The 9,502-nt window shown below is 45.1% G+C and overlaps 1 protein-coding gene across 1 annotated transcript in view; it reads left to right on the forward strand.

Moving 5' to 3' along the window:
* Positions 1 to 624: 624 nt before the first annotated feature.
* The window catches only part of MIER2 (mesoderm induction early response 1, family member 2), a 10,350-nt gene continuing 1,472 nt past the window's right edge, over positions 625 to 9,502 (forward strand). Inside the window, exons 1-9 of the mRNA XM_010296760.1 lie at positions 625 to 768; positions 1,524 to 1,649; positions 2,324 to 2,447; positions 3,102 to 3,211; positions 3,881 to 3,950; positions 5,553 to 5,704; positions 6,425 to 6,506; positions 7,480 to 7,574; positions 8,377 to 8,481. Of these exons, the coding sequence (XP_010295062.1) occupies positions 625 to 768; positions 1,524 to 1,649; positions 2,324 to 2,447; positions 3,102 to 3,211; positions 3,881 to 3,950; positions 5,553 to 5,704; positions 6,425 to 6,506; positions 7,480 to 7,574; positions 8,377 to 8,481 (1,008 nt within the window). The remainder of the gene's footprint in view (positions 769 to 1,523; positions 1,650 to 2,323; positions 2,448 to 3,101; positions 3,212 to 3,880; positions 3,951 to 5,552; positions 5,705 to 6,424; positions 6,507 to 7,479; positions 7,575 to 8,376; positions 8,482 to 9,502) is intronic.

Raw genomic sequence — 9,502 nt, forward strand, 5'->3', positions numbered from 1 at the left:
CCATATCCAGCCCACAGTCTATGTCCTGGAGAGCCTGGCCTTCAGAGTGCAGCAGGTAGCCACAGTTTAAGTATGCTTCTGTTTGTTGGTCTGGTTTCCAGAGGAAACAAAGGCTCCTGTGATCCACCTGTCTGTTCCCTTCTCCTTCCAACATTGTCCAAACCTGTTGTTTGATTCCCGTGCCATTTGACAGAGGAGGAAAGTCTTAAAGATGCCAAAGCTCCTGCAAGTGTCCATTTGCCCATTCTTGCAAAAAGGGGTAATTATCCTAAAAATGCCTTGGGCAAAGGAAGGGCTGCAGTGTGCATTCACATGTTATGACGTTAGCGAATCAAGTCAGGAGAGACACATAAATACTCAGAAAACTTCAGATTCATCTTTCAGTCAGTTGTGGGCCTTGAAAGTGCAGAGAACCAGACTTTACAATTTAGCGCTTACAGAGTGACTTCTTTCAGTTGTGTTCCCCAGCCCCTCTCACTCCTTTCTACCTACTCTCTTTCTCTGGCTTATCATGGCTGCACATACAAGAGAGGGTCATCCTCATCCCAAGCTTTGTTGCATCTGAAGAATTGGTCCAGGGTGGTGCTAGTATCCCAACTTCTTCTAATCCCTGCAGTTGTGTCAATGGGCTCAGCTGATCATCGACTGAACCTAGCAGAGATCCTTTCACAGAACTATGGTGTACGGGAAGAAAGGGAAGAAGATGATGATACTCGGGAGAAGCAGAAATCTTTAGAAGAGCTGGAGAAGAGTTTCAGTGCCTCTCAGGTAAAGGCAGCAAGGGAGGGCAAAGGAAATTACCTGCTGGACTTTCTTGTTTGCTTGTACTGGTACCAAAGATCTTTATGTGAAACTCTGAGTTGCTAGCTCAGCTGCCAGCGCGCTATGTTTAGGTCCACCCATCAATGAGTCTTAGGTTTGCATTTGTATAGGAAGGAATGATTTTGACAACAGGTGACAGTAGTAAATTTCGGAGTCTTCCTCTGCCAAGTAGCCACTCTGACGAGGCAGTCCGCTCACCTTGCTGAAGAGCCGTCAACTATTGGATGTAAGTCCATTTCACAGTGGAGGAACTACAAAGATGAGACGATGTGGTCCTCCTGTGGGTGGTCCCACAGAGGCCTCGGTGGAACACGAAGTGTATTCTTGGTGACACAGACTGTCTCTTCAGCTCAGGCACAAGGCTAATATAGGGATTTTCCTCAGTATATATACAGTTCTGCTGTCTGGCATCTCTTGGCCAGCATGAAATCTAGTATAAAAAATAAGTATATTTTAAAAATGCCCTTGACTGTATTGCTCCGGGGTGAAAGTTCCTGGCTTCTCTATACCTTTGAGAAGAACAAGTTATGGTGGGTCCTCATAGACTTCCTTCATTATGCAGTGTTACCCAAGGCAGTTCAGAGCCCCCAGAAGTGCAGAGCTGCCTTGACTGCCTCTGCATGTCTCTGTGTTCACTACAGCTGGTGTTGTACTCGGTGATTGTTCCATTCCTGATGAAGCTTTGTCCTCCTCTCGCTCAGAGCAGTGAAATGCCATTTGAGGAGCTGCTTGCACTTTATGGCTATGAGGCATCCGATCCCATCTCGGAGCAGGACAGTGAGAGCAATGACATTACTCCAAATCTCCCAGATATGACTCTGGATAAGGTAAGAGCAGCTCTTTGCTTGGGTGTATGCTGTTAGCCTGTGCTGTAGGTTACTGCACTTGAGACGTCTAGTGGCTCTTTTCAGGTGGGGTTTGACTAAGGCTGGGGGAAGAGGCCTGCCTAGTTCTGGTGTCCCAGTGAGGAAAACCAGGTGCAGAAATCGAATTTAAAGAGTTTAGAGGAGACTGGAGAAACGACAACTATTTTAAAAAGAACACTGTAAAAACTCTTCATGGAACTTGGGTTATAAGTCTTTACTCATAGATGTGGATCTCTGCAGAGTAAGGGAAGGTTTGTATCTTCCCAGCTGAAGCTATGGCTCTACCTATTCTAGCTAAAGTCTGTAGAAAGCTTTTTTTTTCCTTCCAGGATCTTTGAGATATTTGCTCTGGGTGGAACTCTACAGGAAGGGCCACTTGCTCATTCTCTTTCTGGCCTCCATAGGAAACCACTCCTGGCACTTATAGAAGCGCTTCTAGGAGAGATAATCGAGGGGTGGTGGGGTGTGTGAGAGGGAATCTGTCTTTGGAGCGGCTATGGGAGGGTAAGGAGATCTGTGGATGTGGCCACCTTTGGCCAGAAAGTAATGCTTTACTCTAGGCCTCACCCCCCCCCCCCCCTTGCTTTTTTTTTTTAATTTAAAAATATTTTTCACTTTCTTGTTGTTGTTAAAAGGAACAAATAGCGAAGGATTTGCTTTCAGGGGAAGAAGAGGAGGAGACACAGTCTTCAGCTGATGATCTGACTCCATCCGTCACATCCCACGATGCATCGGACCTATTCCCGAACCAGCCTGGCTGTATGTGTCACTAATTTCTAAGTAATTGTTTTTTACTTAGATTTGATGTGCAGGATAGGGCAAGAGTGTTCTTTATTTTGTCACTTAGTTTCCTGACAGTTTTTCCACTTTCCTTCTGAGGGTTGCAAATAAACCTGAGTGACAATGGTGTTACCGAGCATTAAGACATGATAAAGCATAGATGAGCAGTGGGATGAGGGGAGAATTCTCTTTAGCTGTAACTCATAACATTGAGAAAGTGAGAATTGTTTTGCTACCTGCTGTAATTGCAATCTGAAAAATCAGTACCTGATCTGACATTTCTGGGAGTGAATAAATTCAGTAGTACTTGTGATGTGATATATTGTGGCCGTTCCTAAATATCAGAATATGCAGGAAGCCAAAGTGCATGAGAGAGACTCAGCATAAAGTGATCTTATTTCTTCTGCTAGCCTGCAAAAAGGAAGCAGTCTGAGCTCCCCAGATTGGTCAGCACCACTCATGTGGTGAGTGTGCTAATCCTTTTATTTAAAAGGAGAAAATTAAAATATGGGTAAGTTGTCACTGAGGACCATGCTGAAAGTAACTTTAGGATGGAAAATGATGGGAAGGAGAGGGAACATAGAGCAACAGGGAAAAAAATCATAACTACAGATCTTTTCCTTTGCCTCAAAGCAAACAACTTCCTTGCTGATGAAGACAAAGAGCCCTGTTCATCTCCATGCCCTTCCTCTATGGCTGAGGATTCAGAGGAGGATTCTATCCCATCCAACGAGTGTAAGAAGGTAAATGATCTGAGTGCATTGGGAATGGGAGCTAATAGAGTGTGCCTGAGGAAAGCACAACACTGAAGGGCTGTGATATTTCCTCAACAAATTTTCTTTCTTTTATTTTCTTTTGCTCAGCACCTGACATTTTGTGGAAGGTAGTGGCAGATATGGGTTATAAGAGGTTTTTTAATACAATCTGGAAATCTGTATCTGAAATTATTTTCTACGTCAGATACGGAAAATGCTGTCATGTCTTGGTAAATTAAAACTGCAGCCTGTAGCCCTATAAAGGTGAAATGCTGTGCAATATTCCCAGCAGGATTTACTGAGGGGGAATGGTCACGTGAAAGAGAGGAGCAGACTTCCAAATTCATCGTGGTTGTGAAGGTTGCAGGAGAGCTTCTGCATTTCTTTATCTCCAGCCTTAGCTGTTTGCCGTATATCTTTAACATTAAAACTATGTAAATGCCTACGGTCCCCGAAGTATCATCTGGTTGGTAGTAAATCTTTTTAGTTGCCCTATAAAATAGTCAGGGTTCCCTAGCAGTAATAGTGACAGCGGGAACTACCGATAGATAAATCGGTCTCATGGTGTTGTAGTCCCTAAATCATGAAGTACGCCTCAGTGCCTACCTGGAGCATTTTCCATTTCAACTTACCCACTTCTCTGTGGTGCTATTTCAGGAGATCATGGTTGGACCTCAGTACCAAGCCACTGTTCCCATCCTCCACTTAAACAGGCACGGTGAAAAAGGTAAGGCAACCTGCTTTATGTATCTTGTTTGAATATAGAGCTGCTGGCCTGGACATCTGATGGGGCCCTGGTTCACCAGTTCTGCTCTGTGTCTGTAGGCTTGGCACCTCTCAGTGTTGACACCAAAATTTTCAGCTACCACTGAGCTAGCTTTAAACTAGCCTGTTTGAATAGGGCTAGTAATACAGCTACAGAAGATAAGAAGCGCAGTGAAAACTGGGTTGGTGTGACAGGTTTGGAGGATGGCGTCTCAGCTGTAGCCAAAGAGAAGGAATACCCTTCTGGAGATATTCTAATTTATTTTTCTCTGATGTCTTGCTTAAGAAGCCAGAGTTATTTTCATTCAGTACTCCCTGGAGCTGATCAGTTTCCAATTTGATAGGAAGTCTGCAGAGTAGATGGAGGTGCCTTGATTTGCAGATTGCGTCTAATAACTAGTGCAAAACTAGCACCAGCTTGTTGAGTTTCTGAGCAAGATAGCTAACAGAAAACCAGGTCTTTAGAAATTACTTGCTTCTTCTCTAGTTCTTTTATCTTATCAGACTCTGGGCAAATTAAAGGAGATAAAAGTTACCAGTTTTGCAGGTACTATTTCAGATTTACCCAACATAGTTCTCAGAACTTCTCACTGTTACTTTATTAGTGCTCTCAGTGTTCTGTATTGAAGACCGCAGATTTTGTGCATGTTTTCCGTAACCTGTATGTTTGCATCAGTGTGAAATGAAAGGAAACTGATAGTAGACTCCAATGGGGGACTTTTATGCTCTTTCTGTAGTGCCTCGGACCTGATCTTAGTGATTCTACAGGGCAGAACAGTTGGTTCCTTTGTCTGTAGAAACAAAGCTAGGTACAGAGGGTGCTAATGTTTTTTATCAGAATAGAAAAATCTCAGTATTTCTGTTTTTTTTTTTTTATTATTATTACAGAGTCTTTCCTCTTGCTTTCCTCTGTGCTGTTATTTTACTTAAACATCTCGCTGCATTGTTGTGTGCCATGTTCTCATGGACTAAGAGCCTTGAAAGCTGAAAAGGGCAAGAATCACTTAATGATGTAGTGTGCTCCTGCTATTCTGTGCGGGTGGAGCAGCTCATGGAGGAGCATTACAAGCTATCACAGGGGAGGGACAGCCTTGTAGCTGTTTAGTTTGTGTCTAGGACAGGGAGAGAGTCTTGAGCCCAGGCCAGGGTTGTAGCTCAAAGCTGCCTTCGCCTCCCACTCCTTTTGTTTAGCGTGTGCTGGAAAAGACACCTTAGAACCTAGGGTTTTTTAGTTGCCAGGATTAATGAATCAAAGCAACAATCTTTGAGAATGTGGTAACAAAAACCTTGTCAACCAACCCTTCTGAAGAAGCGGAAGCAAGCCAAGCCTATGCTTAGACCTCTAAAAGGGGTATAAAGAGTATTAAGCTTATCTGCCTCCAAAATCAGAAAGGAAAATGCAGTACCTTCACACAGGTGGTTGTCATCTCTAGGGCCAGGTTGGAGTACCAAGTAAAGATTTCCTCTCTCCTCCTGTCTCTCCCGTGCATGTACATGTGGACCATTTCTCAAAAGCGGCAGAATGCTCTGTTTGATTAGCTTATTTCAGTACTTTTTCTGTTAGCCTATGAGAATGAAGATCAGCTGCTTTGGGACCCAAACATACTCCCTGAGAGAGAGGTTGAAGAGTTCCTATACCGTGCAGTGAAGCGGCGGTGGGATGAGCTGTCTAGCAGCAGCCTGCCAGAAGGAGAGATGGTGAAGGACAATGAACAGGTAAGCATGAGGGCTTCTTGCAGCCCACAGATACTCTAATGCTGCTGGCGTAATAGTGCAACATTTCCTAGAGAGATCCTGAATGAGAGACCCACTTAAAAGAGAATGAGACCTAACTCCTGTGATCCTCTGCTCCTATTTCATGCATAAGTGAGGCTGTTCACCCTCCTGTTGGGACGACTGGAAAAGGCTGTAGTGGATCGGACCACAGGCCTGTCTAGCTTAGCACTTTTCTTCCAACCCAGTAACAGATGTTTCTGGAAAGCATGCAACAGACTGGGCAAGTAGAGAATGGGTACTGTTTTGACTGTATTCTCCCAGTATCCCAGAGCTTGCAGCAGGAACATCCTTTTGGATCTGTCCTCTATAGCATTGTCTAATTCTTCTTTGAAGCCAGCAGAAGATCAAATATTTGGCTAAGAAACTTCAGAGCAGTTGTTTCCTCTAAGCATAGCCAGGTTAGATTCTCACAGTAAGTCTGCAGGAACACAGACACCTGTAGTCTGCAGAGCTGCTGGTCAAACTGCATCTTTTCAGACCCAGAGTTTGTAATCCAGTGCCTTGAGAAGTGGAATAATCTATGCTGATGTTAGTGCTGATGGGGTTAGTGGCAAAGTGGCTCATGGGAAAAATAAGTTTTACAAAACAAATGTGAGTCATGAGCAGTTTGTGGTGTGTTGACAGCATGTACCTGAGCAGTAATTTTCTCCTGTTTCCTAGGCTTTGTATGAACTGGTTAAATGCAACTTCAATGCAGAAGAGGCACTGCGAAGGTTACGGTTCAATGTGAAGGTTATCAGAGGTGAGAAGCTCCCATATTTGGGTTCTACCCCAAACATCAAAGAACATGTATGGAATCTAGAAAGAGTTACATCTCTGTGGTGGGTTGACCTTGGCTAGATGCCAGGTGCCCACCAAAGCTGCTCTATCACTCCCTCTCCTCAGCTGGACAGGGAACAGAAAAATATAACGAGAAGGGGAAAAATATAACTCAAGGGAAGGACTCACACTCTTCCTCTGCTCCAGCATGGGGTCTCTCCCACAGGAGAGAGTTCTCCACGAACTTGTCCAATGTGAGTCCTTCCCACAGGTTGCAGTTCTTCACGAACTGCTCCAGCCTGGGTCCTTTCCACAGGGTGCAGTCCTTCAGGAACAGACTGCTCCAGCGTGGGTCCCCTGCGGGGTCACAAGTCCTGCCAGCAAACCTGCTCCAGTGTGGGCTCCTCTCTCCATGGGTCCACAGGTCCTGCCAGGAGCCTGCTCCAGCATGGGCATCGCACAGGGTCACAGCCTCCTTTGGGCATCCCCCTGCTCTGGCATGGGGTCCTCCCTGGGCTGCAGGTGGAGATCTGCTCCACCACAGAGCTCCATGGACTGCAGGGGGACAGCCTGCCTCACCATGGTCTTCACCACGGGCTGCTGGGGAGTCTCTACTCAGGCACCTGGAGTACCTCCTCCCCCTCCTTCTTCACTGACTTTGGTGTCTGCAGGGTTGTTTTCACATATTCTCACTCCTCTCTCTGGCTGCAAATGCTGCGTGCTGATTTTTTCTCCTTCTTATCACAGAGGCGCTACCACTGTTGCTGATGGGCTCGGCCTTGCCCAGCAGTGGGTCCGTCTTGGAGCTGGCTGGCACTGGCTCTATCAGACAGGGGAACTGTGTAGCAAAACTTCTAGCAACTTCTCACAGAAACTACCCCACAACCCCCACTGCTACCAAAACCTTGCCATGCAAGCCCAGTACAATCTCCAGTTCCTCTTTCTTTCTGCTATAGATGAGCTTTGTGCCTGGAGTGAGGAAGAATGTAGAAATTTTGAACATGGCTTCAGGGTCCATGGGAAAAACTTTCATCTTATCCAGGCAAACAAGGTAAGGACGCTCACCCCTGCTTCCCACTAAGACAAAGGGAAGGAGGCATGTGCATTTGCACCAGAGGTATGTTTTGAGCCTCGGCTAATGCAAGAAGTTCAGGACTGCCGAGTTCCGATCCCAGGCTTTGTGTTGACTCATTCTGGCAGGTGATGGGCTGTTCACTGCCCTGCTCTACCTTATTTTCCAGGTGGGAGAAGTCACAAACAACACTGACCTGCATGAGTGATGTCAGTTAATTACTGATTAGCCCTTTCTGGAGTCTCAAAAGTTCTTTCCAAACTCTCAGCCCTTGCAGTACTTCTGTGAATGAGTGAGTTGAGCATGTGGATGTTTTGTAAAGTCCCCTGGGGTCCTTTAGAACGAAAGATGCTGTTGTAGGGAGAGCTGGGCCCCAGGACATATGCTGCTGTGCTGGGAGTTGGCAGAACCAGAGAGTCCAGTTCTACTGCTGATTAATTGTGGGCATGTTGATGCTGGCCAGTGAAAATGGATGCAGGTTTGCTCTCTTGATGTTAAGTGTGCTACTGGAAGTGCAGGAAAGTCCTGCACAAATGTACCGTGTGTGAACCCACACTGGGGTCTGCAAGAACAGTTGTGCACTGTGGGGATTTCTTTCTCTGGCCGATTACCACCTTGGAAATCTCAGTATGTGCTTCCGTGCTGCGGTGTAGCTGTGTCCATAGCGATATAAATCACTGTAATGCACTTAATTTTCTGTGCTGATTAAATGGGAGAATAGTCCTTGCTCCATGAGATGCATCTGGATGCATGGCTTTCTGACTATGATGTTTCTTCTCAGGTCCGTACCCGGTCAGTGGGAGAATGTGTGGAGTATTACTACATGTGGAAAAAATCAGAGCGCTATGACTACTTCACTCAGCAGACTCGTTTAGGAAGGAAGAAGTACGTCCTCCACCCTGGAGCCACGTGCGTGGAATATTCTCACACTAAAATTAGTAATATTAACCTGCCAGTGAAGATTCCTGCACTTAAAAGACCGTGCTTTCTGCTCTAGAAGGTTTCTTGGGTGGGAGCATGGAGGGATGCACTGGATATTTTCAGAACATAAACCACTCAGTGTGGGGAAGGAAGATAAAGAAATTATTTGTTTGGATGTGGACTTTCTTGTGTCAGAAAATACTGTTTTGTTTCAGACCAATGCATCCGCAAACATTAAGGCCAGGGTCAGGGCTGATCTCAGGAAATAATTCAGTTCAGTGAGGTTTTGGGAAGAGAGCTTTTTTAAGTTCAAAAATACACTGTTTCTGGTGTTTTGCAGCCTAAATTAATTTCTTTCCCTGATGCCACCCTTTGAGGCAAATTCTTCACTTTGAAATATATGCCAATTACAGAAAATACTTTTCAAAAAGATTGAAACTGAAATGTTTTAAAAGGTCAAAATAAAATATTTAAGTTGTATCAATTAAAAACATTAGATGAAGTCTTGGATATTTATTTTTTTTAATTCTGATGCAAGATAGGAAAATACCTGAAATCTCAAACTACTCCTTCAGGATGGGAAAGTATTTTCTCATCACTTGCTCTTTGTTGGCACACTGACATTGTCACAACCCACTGCAGTCATTCTATAAGGCTGGCTGTTGCCTGGGGAGAGCATTTAATCATGTATTTCCTTATGGAAGGGGCTGAGGCTCAGAGAGAGCGGGGGGACAGAACTCTGTTTTGGAAAACTACAGAGCCCATTCTGGTTTGTCATGGGCTAGTCTTAGCCATGCTGAGGTAACTGCAGTTGCCTCAGCGCAGAGTCTAAACTGGGCTCTGCAGACGAAGAAGGGATGAACACTCATTCCAGTGAGGTCCCTACAGTCCTGTTGCTTTATTCGTTGATGGATTTTAATCCCAGTCATTGTCTCCCCTGCCTGCATCTCCCTGCTTAACGGGTGGTGGCAGTGCTATCTGTCTTT

The sequence above is a fragment of the Phaethon lepturus genome, unplaced genomic scaffold (genome assembly GCF_000687285.1).
Source record: "Phaethon lepturus isolate BGI_N335 unplaced genomic scaffold, ASM68728v1 scaffold13521, whole genome shotgun sequence".
Classification (NCBI taxonomy): domain Eukaryota; kingdom Metazoa; phylum Chordata; class Aves; order Phaethontiformes; family Phaethontidae; genus Phaethon; species Phaethon lepturus.